Source organism: Struthio camelus, chromosome 35, assembly GCF_040807025.1.
Source record: "Struthio camelus isolate bStrCam1 chromosome 35, bStrCam1.hap1, whole genome shotgun sequence".
Taxonomy (NCBI): domain Eukaryota; kingdom Metazoa; phylum Chordata; class Aves; order Struthioniformes; family Struthionidae; genus Struthio; species Struthio camelus.
Window position 1 is genome coordinate 801575 of NC_090976.1, and position 15115 is coordinate 816689.

The 15115-nt window shown below is 61.8% G+C and overlaps 2 protein-coding genes across 5 annotated transcripts; both read left to right on the forward strand.

Annotated features, from left to right (window-relative positions):
- Window positions 1-461: 461 nt before the first annotated feature.
- Window positions 462-6106, forward strand: SPDYC (speedy/RINGO cell cycle regulator family member C). The gene is made up of 7 exons (XM_068923749.1): window positions 462-528; window positions 3392-3650; window positions 3804-3862; window positions 4104-4189; window positions 4347-4518; window positions 5053-5335; window positions 5700-6106. Exons 2-7 carry the CDS (start codon window positions 3431-3433, stop codon window positions 5765-5767), a joined length of 888 nt encoding a protein of 295 aa, XP_068779850.1. The 5' UTR covers window positions 462-528; window positions 3392-3430; the 3' UTR covers window positions 5768-6106.
- On the forward strand, window positions 6094-15080 carry CAPN1 (calpain 1). 4 transcript variants are annotated; one of them, XM_068923736.1, is made up of 22 exons: window positions 6094-6201; window positions 6333-6519; window positions 8854-9130; window positions 9728-9797; window positions 9917-10035; window positions 10457-10590; window positions 10697-10865; window positions 11072-11155; window positions 11250-11335; window positions 11453-11527; window positions 11612-11772; window positions 11898-12088; window positions 12349-12560; window positions 12659-12698; window positions 12821-12886; window positions 12978-13035; window positions 13265-13329; window positions 13449-13517; window positions 13640-13718; window positions 13958-14074; window positions 14259-14317; window positions 14407-15080. In XM_068923736.1, exons 3-22 carry the CDS (start codon window positions 8864-8866, stop codon window positions 14431-14433), a joined length of 2148 nt encoding a protein of 715 aa, XP_068779837.1. In that variant the 5' UTR covers window positions 6094-6201; window positions 6333-6519; window positions 8854-8863; the 3' UTR covers window positions 14434-15080. The 4 variants fall into 4 exon arrangements, 3 of the variants coding, with proteins under 3 accessions (XP_068779837.1, XP_068779835.1, XP_068779838.1); XM_068923734.1 differs by lacking the exons at window positions 6094-6201; window positions 6333-6519 and adding an exon at window positions 6675-7041; XR_011137146.1 differs by lacking the exons at window positions 6094-6201; window positions 6333-6519 and adding an exon at window positions 6725-7041 and having other exon boundaries at window positions 11898-12076; window positions 12156-12560.
- Window positions 15081-15115: the final 35 nt, after the last annotated feature.

Sequence of the window (15115 nt, forward strand, 5' to 3'; positions counted from 1 at the left end):
GGGCGAGGCCGGGGCTGGCCGGGGCCAGGGCCGCAGCGGCTGCGGATTTTTGCCCCCCAAAATGGACTATTTTGACCCAATTACGCCCCCTATAGATCCATATAGATCCACTTATGCCCCCTATGGATCTATATATATAGCCCTACCCGATAGACACGCGCTGTGCCCACCCCCGTTTCCTCAGGGCGCCCCCCCCCACCCAGTAAACACGCTACGTGCCACACGCTCTGTTTACAGGCGACCCTACAATAAACACCCGCCCCCCCTCAGCACGGCCCAGCCTATCAGCAACACCCGCCCCGCCTCTCCGCCCCTCCGGTTGGCTGGCGCCGCCCGCTAGGCCCGCCTCCCCGCTGGTGACGGACGGGCGGCGTTCCGCGGCTCGGGGAGGAGGCGGGCTCCTCCTCTGATTGGCTGGGCGCCGCCCTCCCGCAGCCTATAGAAGGCGCGGCCGGCGGGAGGGGCGGGGTCAGTTCAGTGTCTCCTCCTCCTCCTCCCTCCTTCCACGCGCACGCGAGCTCTGCTCAGGTGAGAGGGGGCGGTGCGCGCGCGTGGAGGCGGGGGAGGGGGGGAAGGAAAGGCGGGAAAAGCCGTTGTTGGGGGGGCGCGCGCCCCCTAGGGGCCGCGAGGCGCCGGCGCGCGCTGAGGGCGGGAAGGGGCTATGGGGGGGGGAGGAGAGAGAAGTTCCCGCCATCGCCCTCTGAGGTGATTTTATTTTATTTTTCCCCTTTTCGCTCCCTCCGTGAGGTAAACTCCCCCTCTTTCCCCTCGCTGAGGGGGATGGGGTCGAGCCCCGGGGCTGCGGGATGAAGAGAGCCCTGTACCCCCCCCCCACCTTGCTGCGTGGGGGGAGCAGCTTTGTGAGGGGGTTTCAGGTGGGGAAAGGGGGGGGGGGGAAAGATGAATATGACCCGCCTGGGCGGCCTGGCTCGGTCGACATCTCTGCCCCTCGATGCTCGTGTGCTGAGGTGTTGCTGCCTCAGTCCTGGCAGATGCAGCCTTCCTTGTTGGGCTGGAAAACATCCCGCGAAGAAGGATCGAGGTGGGAACCGGATCTCTCTCCTCACCGGCGAAGTCAAATTCTTGCGAGCCTGAGCCCGAACAAGCATTTGGGTGGGGGGAAAACACCGCGATGGGGTGAAAAACACCCCCCTTCTCGTGGGGTGTGAGGAAATCCTTCCCATCCCTGCCCCGAGACAAACGTGGCCAAGGGGGTTGTGATAGCCCTGCCGCGGTCGTGCCTGAGACGTAGAGGAGAAATATGGTGTGGATTTTCTTTTCTTTTCTTTTCTTTTCTCCTTTTTCCCCCTCGATAGTTTGCGGGGAGGTGGTTGTTCCCCTTTGCTTAGCGTCGGCGCGGGGTCGCAAGGATGCGACTCGTCCTCTTTCAGGTGGCGTCGGGAGGCCGAAACCTCTGAGGCCGACGGGACCTCTTGAAGCAAGTGGTAAAAGATAAATAACACAAAGCACCAAAGACTGGTGCTTGTTTTTAAAACAGGACGGAGGCTGTAAACCAGCCGGGTGAGGAAAACCTGCCTCCAGCAGGTCCCTGGGAGGTAAAATACCCTCCGTGCAAAGCAAAGACCCACGTGGTCTCTCATCTCTGTGTTAAACTTCCTCCTTAACCGTGCTGCGGTCGAAATCCGCTGTTCCTCGCGTCGGCACGGCGCGGATCGGCCCCGACTTTTTCCCCTAGCGTTGCTAAAATGATCCCGTGGGAGATCGCTTCTCGTCCAAAGTGGGGCACTCGGGAAAGGTAAGAGAAGAGAGCAAGGGGGTTTAGACTAATCCTTTAGTCCTGGATTACGTCTGTGTTTCATCTGGTTGTCGCTGGGGCTTTCATCTACAAGGCGGCAAGGTATTTCCTGGCTTTCCTCAAAAATAAGTGTGTTTTGGTAAATCGGAGTCGTCCCGTTGCCCTGATTTCCCCCTTTTACACCGAGACAGGAGGAGCCGCTCTAACCCCAAGCTGCTTTTTGACCCTTTGCAGGGTCTGAGTGCAGGTATAAACCGAAATCCCACAGGTCCCTCAGCCGGGGGGGGGGGCTGGGTTTCCCTCGGCTTTTCGGACGAGCCGGCAGCGGAGGGGGGAGACATCATTTGGGGGATCGCTTGGCCGCCTCGGTGCGAAGGATGCTTCTCCAGAGGGCAAAAATCAGGAGCGGGGAGGCGGGAGAGACGCCGCAGCTCTCCGACCCGCTGCAAGATCGGATTTCTAAGCGAGGAACTCTTCCCGCGACGGAAAAGGGTTTTAGTTATCTCGGCGGGTGGCTTTTGAGTAGTTTAAGGCGCTCTTTAAAGAATATCCTGTGCGTCAGAGGCTCGAGGAGGGCTGATTTGTACAGCTGACTTCAATATTTCACCTAAATGTGTGTGTTTCCTTTCCTCCTGCAAGGTACGGGCTCTAGTAAGTAGGTGGGTTCTTGTTGCCTCTTCTGCCGCAGCCGCTTAAAAATAGGGGAAAAAAATGCCCGAATCGCTAAATAGAGGTGAGCAAAGATGTTTCGCCTGGGTGCGAGAACAGCGCGTTTAGACGGCAATGGAGCGCTTCAATAGGAAGGAGAAGCAAAGCGGGGCGATTTACCTCTGTAACCCGCGGCTTTGCAGCGAGTCTGACTCGCTTCTCCGTTCCGGTCGCCCTCGTTGTCCCGCGGAAGGCCGGTCCAAGCTGCCCTACCTGCTCGCGTTGTCCGGGCTTCCTAAAAATCAAGCGAAAAAACCTAAGATTTCGTGCGGTCTGAAGCACTCCAAAAGGCTGAAAAGGGAGGGAGCGGACAGCACAGAAATCCCGAGGGAAGTGGAGATGGAAAGACCTGGCGGCGGGGAGTAAGGAGGACGCGAATGGGAGTGTGCCGAGCAGTAATGACTTCAGAAGGCCAGCAGAGGGGCTGCAGTTCCCTTGCTTCGTTAGGACTCGTTGAAGTGACCCGACGGTCTCCTCGAGTTGATTTCGAATACTTTGATTTCTTGGCGTGATTAAAATAAGCTCGTTCCTCCCTGGCGGCCGCTGGGGTGGGAGCGTCTGCCCTGCGATGCCGTTACCAGCCTGGTGCTCCGAAAGCTTCTGAAAATAGAAGCTTTCTGGTAAAACACGAACTTAAATACTCAATTTTGTGCTGGGGTCTAAAATATCCCTGCAGGTTTCACTTTTTCCTTGCCTAGCTCATTCGGCTTCAATGATCCACCCGTTTCTGGTGGGAATTCAGAGCTTTTGGAGGGGGGGAAGAGGAGATCCGTTCCCCCTTCTGGAGGCTGCTGGGGAGAAGGGCGGATCGCCGCATCTCCGGGCTGGCGCGCAGGCAGTCCGGCCCGATCCGGGCGAAGGCGTTCCCGTGGCCGCCCGCCCCGAGGAGCCTCTCGCCATCCCGTTGTCCCCTCTCGTCCCCGGCAGGGCAGCCCCGAGCCGTCGCCGCCTCCGTCCGTGGCGGAAATGAAGCACACGCAGAGCGTCTCCCACCTCCCCTCTGCGGTCACCCCCGGGGTGAAGCCGGGCAGCGGGAGGCCCCACCACGGCGGCGCCAAGGCGGCCGGAGCGTGCGGCCGGACGCGGGTGCCCGAGAGAGAGCGTTCCCTGGCGGCGCTGCGCAGCGCGCCCCGCGCTCCCTTCCACCTCCACCGGGAAGAGCAAGAAGCCTTCTTCAACCTCCTGGGTAAGAGCCGGCGCTCCCGGTTTGGCGCCCAGGAAAGAAATTACCCCGTAGTATTTAAAAACCCGGGGAATTATTCCCCAGCGTTAGTTTGAAACGCTGCCGGCGGCGAGGAGGCGGCGCGCGCGAGCCGTTTGCCTCTCCCGTCTCTTGCAGAAGACGACGTGATACAGGAGTTCCTGTCGATGGACGTGTGCTACCGGATTTCGGATAAGGTCAGTCCCGCGTGGTGAGTTCCGTAAGCGGCGGTAGCCTGTTTTGGGGAAGGAGCTGCTTGAACGGCGCAAACGGGACCTGTAAACTGAATTTGGGCGGGAGGAGCGTGACCAGCGTCGCCCTCGCGCGCGTTCCTGCGGTGAAGTGCCTCTGCCGCTCGCGCTGTCTTTATTTATTTGCCTGCTTTTCTCCCCCGATTCGACCCCCTTCCGCTAAAACCGCCGACTTGTTCTCTCCTAGTATCTTTTAGCGATGGTACTGACGTACTTCAAGCGCGCTGGCCTGCCCACCAGCGAGTACACCAGGATGAACCTCTTCACTGCCCTGTAAGCACCCGCCCGCTTTGCCCCTAACGACGCAAACTGAACCCCGTCGCGTCAAGGTCGCTCGTTAACCGAGCGGGAGCGACGCGTTTACCCTCCCCTGAATTGCTTTCACCCCCCCCCGATTTTGTTTCCCCCCTCCCCAAACAAACGAGCGCAGGTACCTCGCTAACGACATGGAGGAAGACGAGGAGGAGTACAAGTACGAGATCTTCCCCTGGGCCCTCGGGGACAACTGGCGGCAGCTGTTCCCCCAGTTCCTCAAGCTGCGGGATAACTTTTGGGCCCGAATGAATTACAGAGCGGTCGTCAGCCGGCACTGTTGTGACGAGGTCAGCCTCGGCCCGCTTGGCTTTGCGCGGGGCGGGGGGGACGAAGGGCGCGATATCCGGCGTGGAAAGCCTGACGAAAACCTAGTTCCCCGACACCGAAATTCTCCCAGTCCCCAAAATAAGATGATGATTGAGAGAAAGAGATCAGACTCCGATTGTGGAGCGGGATCTCGGGTTTTGGGTTGCAGCTGGTGGCGGATTCTCATTCTTTCCCAACCGAAAACTAGTAACGGCTCTTCGAGCTTTGCTTCCTTCTGCCTCAAACAATGATTTCCTGGCTCAGGCCCCAGCTCCCTGCGGCCCGAATCCGGTCGCTGGCGGCAGATCTGTAGGAGAAAGCTGCGAAACGAGGGCCGGGTCCCGGCGCCTCCGGCTTCCTGAGCCGCGGGAAGTCTCCGCTGCGGTCGGATTCCTTCTGCAGCCGCTAGACGCGCTTCCCGCGGAAGCTTTTAGCGCTGATCCCGTCACCAAAAAAAAAAAAAAAAAAAAACCGGGCGGGTTTCGACCCTGAGCGCGGCTCTCCGGCCTTCGCAGATCATGTCGAAGGAGCCGTCCCACTGGGCCTGGCTGCGGGAGCGGCCCTTCCACCACAGCGGGGCCACGAGGAGCTACCTGAAGGACGAGAAGGACTTTTTCCCCCGCGGCCCCGGCATCACCCCTCCGAGCTGCCCCCTCTGCGCCGCCGAGGAAGAGGAGGAGGAAGACGGCGCCGCGCCGGCTGCCGACGCCGCCCCGCTGCCTGCCGACTGGGCGCAGGACTTGCTTATCCTCCCGCCCAAAGTCACGCTGCGCCCGGTGGCCGCCTACCGCCTGCAGAGTGAGTAGGGCCGCGCCGCCCGAATAACCCCCTCGTTACGCTAAGGCTCCGGGGGCTGATTAACGAGGCCTGAGCTCCGCTCGACGGTGGTCCCCGTTGCTGTCGCGTGCGCGGTTTTCCTGCCCGGCGCCTCTGCTCGGCAAACGGGGCCGAGCTGTTCTTCAGGGCTTTAAGCATCGGTTTAGGTGCCCCCTCGTCCGGTTTTACCACCTACTGCTGTAAAACGGGGGGGGAAAAACCTCCGCCGGGAGGGAAAAGTTACCCTAAACCGCTCGGTTTCCCCCCGCGGCGGGTCAAACTCCCCCCCCCCGACGCCGTCACCCCGTTTCAGAGCCGCTGACGTGCCGCCTCTCTCCTTCCGCAGTCCTGCGGGAGCCCGACGCCGGCGCGGAGCGCGAGGGCGCCGTCCTCGCCTGGCCCTCCGTGGGATGACGCCGCCGGCCGGGCCGGATCCCCTCCCCTTTTCCCGCCGGAGCTGCGGTCGGCGCCGAACCTCTGCTGTTCGCCGAACTCTCTTGTGGTTTTTTGTCGTTTCTCCAAGCACTTTATGGACTCGCTCTGACCGCGCGAACGGGGGGAAAAAAACGGGCGTCGCGAAGTATTTAAACGGAGTTATTTCCGCTGACGCGGTGATGCAGATGTGCCTTATGTGTGTGTGCGCGTGTGTGTGCGGGAAAGTTTAAAAAAAAAAAAAAAAGGGTATTTGAGTGGAAATTGCTGGACAACACTAATAAAAACGTCCAGGAAAAGCTACCAGCTCGGCTTCTGTGGGAATTCCTGCGCTTAAATTCGCCGGGGGTGAGCGCTGGAGGTGCCGGAGGCGCTTTGGGCCGCGAGCAGGGATTCGAGGGCGGAAAAGGGACCCGGTGCGTTCGTTATAGGGGCTGCACCTTTCCCCTCCTGCAGGCGGTAACCCCCCCCAAAAAAAACCCCTCTGTGTAGGAAGAAAAACAAAATTTGGAGTTCGTGGCATAATTGCTCTTTTTTCACTCCACAGCGACTTCTTGTTTTCCCTGTTATCTCCCCGAAACGGCGACCAGGGCAGGAGGAGGCCGATCCCGGGGTCTGCGAGAGCCGCCGGCGCCTCGTCTCCTCGCCCCTCTCGATGACCCAAAACCGTATTTATTTCCCCCCCCCCCCCCCCAGAGCGGCGACAGGCGGGACGACCCCGGACCCGCGCTCAGGTAGGGAGCGACCCCCCGGCACGCGCCCGCGCGAGGCGGGACAGGAGGGAAGCGGCGTGGGGAAATCCTTCCCGCTCCCCCCGAGGAGGGGGACGTGCGAATCCACCCCGCGGAGGGAGGGAGGGAGGGAAGGCGAAAACCGGGAAGGCTGTTGCAATGCGGAGGAAAAAAATCCGCCGCAGCCAGAGGAGGAGGAGGAGGAAGAGAGCGAAAGAGGAGCTGCCCCGGCGCCGGGACGGTCGTAAGACCCCGGCGGCGACGCCGAGCGCCACTCCAGGGGCTCCCCTCCCGCGGCCAAAGCCCCTAAACATCTCCTCCAGTCATATATACATATATATATATATATTTAATCTTAACTTTTCCCCTCCCGCAAGCTCCGAGGGAGGAGTTGTGCAGGGAGGAGTCTGCGGCTGCGGCGGCAGCAGCGGCGGGGGGGGGGGGGGGTGGTTACGCGCCGGCCTCGCCTTCCTGCTCAAGGAAAAGACTCTTTGCCCAAACGCGGCGGTTTCGGACCCCGGAGAGGTACGTTCCCCCCCCCCCTCCCACCCCCGCCACCCTTTCCGTCCCTGGAGCCGGGCGGAAGAGCCGCCGCGCTCGGCGGAGAGGGGGGGCGACGCCTTTTTGGAGATGACGGCCAGCGGGGCGGCACTTCCCCTCTTGCCAACTTGGTGCCGGTTTTGGTTGGGGAGCTCTTACACAACTCGCCGCGCTCTTCGCGGTGGGGGGACGAGAAAAACCCTTTTCTCTGGGTTTTTCCCCTCGTTCCTGCGGCCTGGGAAGGGTCAGGAGGCTGGGGGGGGGGCAGGGAAGCCCCTCCCCACCCCGCTCCAGCTTTGGGTTTCTGCTGCCCATTCTCATAACCTTACAGGGAACTAAAAACTACGGAACGAGGATATTTTTTCCACTCCAAATCCTGCCTTTTTCTCTTCCCCCTCCCCCTGCATGCGGATTATTGTTGTTACTATTATTATTATTATCGTTATTACTATTACTTTTTCTTGCCTGCCCCAACAAGCCGCCGCGCTAGGCCTAAACAAGGGGGCAGGAAATCTGGCGCAGAAGTGTCTGTTCTGCTGCACCTGCCGGTGCCGCGGAGAAACCGGCTTCCCCTTCCCCAAACGGGGCGAGGGAGCCGCAACCATCAAGTCTTTTTCTTTCTTTTTTTTTTTCCCCATTTCCGCCCCGAAACGAAGCCACTTGTGCACCCCTTCCCCACTCAGGGCCGCCTCTGCGGCCGCAGATACTGAATATCGACAGCAAAAATAGCCAAGAGCTTTTCCCGGCTTATTCCCCAAACGCTCCCGCGCTCTCCGGGAAGCGGAGGTGCTTTTGGATGCCCGCAGGCCCCGAACGGGCTGCGCGACAACTCATTAAGTGCGAAACGGTCTCTGAGAGCTCGTTAACGGGGAAAAACCATCCCGCCGGCACGGCGGGAGAAGCACGCGACCCAAACACCCATGGCGCCCCAAAAGGCTCCTTTCTCGGGGGCTGTAGCGGAGGGGGCCGAGTCCTCCACTCGCTTTTGGGGCCGTTTGCGCCTCTTTTGGGTATAGCCGCCTTTTTGGGACGTGCTTAAATGCCTCTGAGGGCTGTGCTGGGGCTCGGCGTGACCGCGGCTCTAATGGAGCAGAGGGGGGAGCGAGGTGTGACTCAGCTCCGACCCGCGGGACCTGTTCCCGGGCGCTACGAACCACCTTTTGAGTCCTTTTCCCCTCGTTCTGACCGGATTTGGGTCCGCGCCGTCCTTTAGCGCGTGGTTTGTTGGTTGGTTGTGTTCCCCCCACCCCTTTCCTCGTGCCGGCTGCGGTATTGCAAGGTGACCGCGTGCCGCAGGGGGGTTAAAGGAGCCTATTTCGAGCCGGCCCCGCTCGGGTTGCAGGCGCGGAGCAGCTGCGGCCCAACCCGGAGACGTTTTTCCCTCGGGAAGGCCGGGAAAGCGGGGGCCCTTCCGGTGTCGCGGCCCTCGTAACCCCGCAAACGGGGTGTGATTGCGCTCCTTCCTCCCAACGAAAGCGCTCTGCGTGATCATAATCGACTCGCAAAGCTCTGCCGGTGCCCTGGGGTGGGCTGTTTCGGGTTTACGTAACCCGAACGTGGGGCTTTAGGGGGGTTTTCCGCCCCCGTTTTTTTTTTGGTTGTTGTTGCAGGCCGTTCCCGACGAAGCCGGCTCCCTTTCCCACACCGTTAGCGTGTCGCGTCGACAGCGTCCGAAGCGCGGCCCGGCACACGCAGCTTTCGAATGCCGGTCTCAGTGACCCCCAAACCGGACCCGAATCCTCCCGAAACGTTAAGAAATCCACCGATTGAATTCCTTCCCTTTTTTTTTTTTCCCAGCCGGGCAGAGATGGCGGAAGAGCTCATCGTGCCCGTGTACTGCACGGGCGTCTCGGCCCAGGTGCAGAAGCAGCGAGCCAAGGAGCTGGGGCTGGGGCGGCACGAGAACGCCGTCAAATACCTGGGCCAGGACTTCGAGCAGCTGCGCGCCGCCTGCCTGCAGAGCGGCACCCTCTTCCGCGACGACGCCTTCCCCCCGCACGCCGCCTCCCTGGGCTTCAAGGAGCTGGGCCCCAGCTCCGCCAAAACCCACGGCGTCAAGTGGAAAAGGCCCTCGGTAAAAGAGAAACGAAAGCCGCCTCGGGGCTCCGCTTGCCGGTTAATTAACCGTGCCCGCGCGGGAGGGGAGCTGTGCGGCGGCGCGAGTCGAGCGGGTGAATAATCGCCGAGGTTAGGGCGAGTCCGGGACTCCCGGTCATGGCTGATAATAATTCGGAGGACGGCGCCGGGGCTTTTGACGATCCCGGCGAGGTCAGGGCGAGTTCGAGGTAATAATAACTCAGAGGACGGCGCTGCGGGTGTTGGTTTTAGCCCTGGAGTTGACCGATGTTCGGGGTGATAAAGGAGCCGGGAACTTTACAATCGTTATCTAGGTGCCGCGCTGAACTCACCGCCTTTTTGCGGGCGATTTGGCCACCGGCCTTGTAAAACCGTCCTCGCAAAACCCCTCCCGGGCCGGTGCGACAGCGCAAAGCCGAGCGGAAGCGGGAAACACGTGGGGAGGGGGGGTGGTTTGGAGAGGCGTCCCCGCGCCCTGTCCTCTAATCGCGGCCTCGAGGCTGTGAGAATCGCGTGCGAAATTGGCTCGGGGTCCCCGATATCGATGCTTTTGGCTGTTTTTCCCCCCGTTATCGGAGGTGTTTCCGCCTCGTAGGAGCTGTGTCCTCGCCCGCAGTTCATCGTGGACGGAGCCACGCGCACCGACATCTGCCAGGGAGCCCTGGGTAGGGATCGCGGTGACGGGCGGGAAAGGATTTTTTCCCCCCGGACGCTCCAGCCGGCGGCGGTTTCGGTGCGGGGCTGTTTCTCCGGCGGGAGGATCTCACCGCTTCCTCCCTCGCAGGCGACTGCTGGCTGCTGGCCGCCATCGCCTCGCTGACGCTCAATGACACCATCCTGCACCGCGTGGTGCCGCACGGGCAGAGCTTCCAGCACGGCTACGCCGGCATCTTCCACTTCCAGGTGAGCCGAAACCTCCGGGGCCGCCCCGACCAGGAATGCGGGAGCGGCTGCCCGCAACGCCGCCGCGGGGTTTATCTCCCTGCGGCGGCGGGGAACGCCCAGCGCCGGGGCAATCGTGCCCCGCTGGGCACGGCCCTGCTGTGAATCATTCCTCCGAGGGATGGGCTAAAAAGCAAAGACGGGTCCGTAAAGGGCTCGTTTCTCCCCCAAAAATGTTGCCCCTTGGAAAAAGGGGGAGGTCGTGGCGCTCTGAGTGGGGGGACCTTAACGAGATCCCGCCGACACGCCCGGCTCCGGCTTCGTTTGCGCCGCTCGTAGCTCGCCCTGTCCCCCGCGACGTTCCCGAGGCGCTCGGCATCCCTCTGCCTTTCCTTGCCGGCGCCGAAGATCCGGCCTTCGGCCTCCTCCCCTCTCCCGGCAGATCTGGCAGTTCGGGGAATGGCTGGACGTGGTGGTGGACGACTACCTGCCCACCAAGGACGGCAAGCTGCTCTTCGTGCACTCGGCCGAGGGCACCGAGTTCTGGAGCGCGCTGCTGGAAAAAGCCTACGCCAAGTAAGCGGCGCGCTCCGCTCCCCGCTTGATTTTTGGGGGAGGAGGAGGGGGCGGGGGGGGAAAAAAAACCCAGGCGAAAGGCTGAATCCGCAGAGCTCTGCCCCAGGGTGAACGGCTGCTACGAGGCGCTCGCGGGCGGCAGCACCTCGGAAGGCTTCGAGGACTTCACCGGCGGCGTCACCGAGTGGTACGACCTGCGCAAGCCCCCCGGCGACCTCTTCCAGATCATCCTCAAAGCCCTGGAGCGGGGCTCCCTGCTCGGCTGCTCCATCGACGTGAGTTCCCGGGAGGGGGGCGGGGGGGTTTCCCCTCCCGTAGTTTAGAGGAAACGCGATGTTTGTTTTGTTCCGGCGCTCCGAAACGCTGGGGATTTGTCGCCTCTTTGCGGATTCGGATTGAAAACCGATTTCGCGTGACGGATGGCGGCGCGGGTCCCCGGCTGCGACCTCGTCGCCCCTAACGCAGCCTCGTTTCCTCCTAGATAACGAGCGCCTTCGACATGGAAGCGGTGACCTTCAAGAAGCTGGTGAAGGGGCACGCCTATTCGGTGACGGGGGCCAAACAGGTGAGAGCCGATTTGGGGGAGAAACTCGATTTTTGGGGGTGGGGGGGGGGGGAGAAACCTGCTGCTCGGCGAAGCTGACGCCAGCGCTTTGCAGATCAACTACCGCGGCCAAGCTCTGGGCCTCATCCGCATGCGCAACCCCTGGGGCGAAGTGGAGTGGACCGGCCCCTGGAGTGACAAGTAAGCGCCGCCGCGTCCGCGGGCCTTCGTTAAGGGCGATTAATTAAACGAGCCGTGGCGGCCCTCGGCGATTCCGCGCCCCCGCCCGCCCCGAGTGAGTTTGTTTTGCCGCCGCAGCTCGTCCGAGTGGAACGCGGTGGAGCCGGCGCTGAGGCAGCAGCTGATGGTGAAGATGGAGGACGGCGAGTTCTGGTGAGCCGCGGCGGGACGGTGCGGGGAGGAAACCATCGGGGCCGACGGAAACTGAACCCTCGCCCCCGACGCCTCCCCCGCCAGGATGTCCTTCCGGGATTTCCTGCGGGAATTCACCCGCCTGGAGATCTGCAACCTCACCCCGGACGCCCTCAAATCCCACAAGTTCCGCAAGTGGAACACGAAGCTCTACGACGGCACGTGGCGCCGCGGCAGCACCGCCGGGGGCTGCAGGAATTATCCCGGTACGGGCGCGGGGGCTTCCGGAGCTTCAGGGAAGAGCCGGAGGGTGTTTTGAGGCCTCAAATTTTAAATTTCTGATGAGAATCGGAATTTTTTGGCTCTTTCCCCCCCCCCCCCCCCCCCCCAGCCACCTTCTGGATAAACCCTCAGTTTAAAATCCACCTGGAAGAGGTCGACGAGGACGGCGACGACAGCTACGGGCGCGAACCCGGCTGCAGCTTCCTGCTGGCGCTCATGCAGAAGCACCGCCGCAGGGAACGCCGCTACGGCAAGGACATGGAGACCATCGGCTTCGCCGTCTACGAGGTACCGGCCGCGGCGGCGCCCGGCTCGGCGCGAGGGGCCGCCGCGACGCGCCCCGACCCCTCGCCTCCTCTGCCCACAGGTCCCCCCCGAGGTGGGTACGAACCCTCCACTGCGGCCGCCGGTACCGCGCCTTCGCCCGCTGCCGCTCCGCGTCCCCGTGGGGCATTTAGAGCGTGGCTGTTGCCTTCGGAAAGGTGAAAAAGAAACATTTTTGCGGGGGGGTGTTGGGTTTTTTTTTGTTTGGGGGTTTTTTGTTGTTTGTTTTTTGGTAGCACATGGGCAAATCGGCCGTCCACCTGAAGCGGGATTTCTTCCTGGCCAACGCCTCGCGCGCCCGCTCGGAGCAGTTCATCAACCTGCGGGAGGTGAGCACCCGCTTCCGGCTGCCGCCGGGCGAGTACATCGTGGTGCCGTCCACCTTCGAGCCCAACAAGGAGGGAGACTTCGTCCTCCGCGTCTTCTCCGAGAAGAAAGCCGGCACCGAGTAAGTCGTGTTATTTTGGCCCCCGCCGCTGCCTCGTTAGCGCCGACGACCCCGGCGGCCTCTCCTCCGTCGTTTCCCATCATTCTGTCGCTCCGCAGGGAAATGGATGACAAGATTCAGGCCACGCTGCCGGACGAGGTGCGCTCTGCGGGGCCGGGCTAGAGGGAGGCGGAGCAGGGATGGGGCGCGGTGTAGCCCCCTCCCCGATTCTTCTCTTTTTTGCCCCCGCCTCCACCATTCCGCTCTTTTTTTGCCCCCAGAAAGTGCTCTCCGAAAGCGAGATCGACGACAACTTCAAACAACTTTTCAAGCAGCTGGCAGGGCCGGTGAGATCCGTGCGGGGTGGCCGCGTCGATCCGCTCGTGCCGGGGTTGGGGGGAAATTCGGAGGAAAACGCCGGGATTTTCTCTCTTCCAGGACATGGAAATCAGCGTCAAAGAACTGCAGACGATCCTCAACAGAATCATAGGAAAACGTGAGCGCCGCGGGCGGCCTCGGGGACCGCGGCGGGGTTGTCCCGCTCCGTTTGGCAGCCTCGGGGCCGAGGGGATCGCGTTTTCCGGGTCCAAACGGCAATCCCGCTCGCCTCCGTGCCGCGCAAAGGAAAAGATCCGGCGCTCCGCAGCGGGATTTTTAGGGGAGGGGGGAGCCGACAGCTCGGTAACGAGGGCTGTTAACGGCCTGTTCTTCATGCCCAACCGCAGATAAAGATCTCCGGACCAAGGGGTTCAGCGTGGAGTCGTGTCGCAGCATGGTCAACCTCATGGACGTATCCTTCCCCTTTGGAAGCGGGCTGCGCGGGCCGCGGGCGTCCTCCTGCGGGGCCGCCCCACAGCTCCCTTGCGCGAAGCCGCCCGTCCTCTTCCTTAACCCGTCTCCCGCCCGCAGAAAGACGGAAACGGGAAGCTGGGGCTGGTGGAGTTCAACATCCTGTGGAACCGAATCCGGAATTACCTGGTGCGTTCGGGCTCCCGCCTCGCCGGGGCGGAGTTGCGATGCGCTCCCGGGCTCCGAAACGGCCTCCGGCGCCGGCAGGGATCCGTGTCCTCATGCAATCCCGTGCTCCCTTCGCCTTCCAGGCTGTTTTCAGGAAGTTCGACCTGGACAAGTCGGGGAGCATGAGCGCCTACGAGATGCGGATGGCACTGGAGTCAGCAGGTAACGCTCTGCCTCCTCGCTCGCCGCCGATTCAGTTAGCGCAAGTAACTCCCTCCCTGCTGCGAGACGGTTAAAGCCGTCGCAAACGCTAAAACCGCAGCGAGTCCGACTGCGCCGCCACGGATTTGGCCGCGCTGCTCCGCGGGGACCAGCGCTGCGCCTGCCGCCACACTCCAGGTGCGTCCGGTGCCGGCTGCAGCCTTCTGCTTTCTCCGTGTTGGTTTTTTTTTCGGCAACAGGCTTTAAACTGAACAAGAAGCTGCATGAGCTGATCATCACCCGCTACGCGGAGCCGGACCTGGCCATCGACTTCGATAACTTCGTCTGCTGCTTGGTGCGCCTGGAAACCATGTTCCGTGAGTGGCCTTTTCCCTTTTTCCGGCTGTTTTTACCACCTGTAGTGAAGAGGAAACGAGCGGTCTCTGCTTTCCGGACTGTTTCATGGCATTCGGAAGGGGGGAGATGCTTCCCACAGGCCATGATTTTGAGGATTAGAAGGAATCGTGTTGATTTTTTCCCTTTCCCCTTCTGTTGCCGCAGGGTTTTTCCAAGCGCTGGACGCAGATAAGGACGGAGTCGTCACTTTTAACTTGTTGAAGGTAGCTTCCGGCTCCGCTGGCGCGTTGGTTGCGGCTCCGGGTGCCACTGGGCCTCGCTCTCACCCTCCTTTCCCTCCTCTCCCTCGCAGTGGCTGCAGCTCACCATGTTCGCTTGAAGCGGAGCCGCTCGCCCCCAGCCCACGGCGCCATCTCAGCTGCCAAGTGCCTTCGCGGCAGGAGCCGGCAGGGGAAATTTCTCCTCCGAGCTGCCCCCCTCCCCTCCCGGCACCTTTCCCCGCCTCGCTTCCGGACACACGGAAAACGGTCTCTTCCCGGGTCTGCCGCTTCCTCCCACGGACGCTCCGGTTTTCCCTTCGGCTACTACCGCTGGCTTTCTCGTTGTGGGATTAATGGAGTAAAGAAGCTGCGGCTCTCGGTGGATGAGGGCGTCGGATCGCGTCCCCGAAACCGCCCCGCGCTGTCCTCAGGCGTCCCCGCCGTCTCCTCGGTGCCTTCCCTGCCGTTTTCCAGCTCGGTTGCCTTAGCGGTTTGTCAGCAAAGTGCTTCGTGTCACCCAGAACGGCCCTTTTTGGTCTCCTTTCTCTGTCTCTCTGCTGCAACCCTGGACGAACCCCCTTCCTCAGGCTTCGCCTCTGGCCGGGGGCTAGCGCGCTTAACGCCGCCGCGAGCACTGAAATGCAGGATATCCCTCTCGCGCTTACCTCCTGGGTACTGTTTTGTCGTTTTGTTGTTTGTTTTTTTTACTGTATAAACTTGTTTTAATGGCGTTTTAAAAAAAAAAAAAAAAAACAGTCTTCTTAAAGCTGCCCCTTGCTGAGTGGTTCTTCCCGGCCCCCG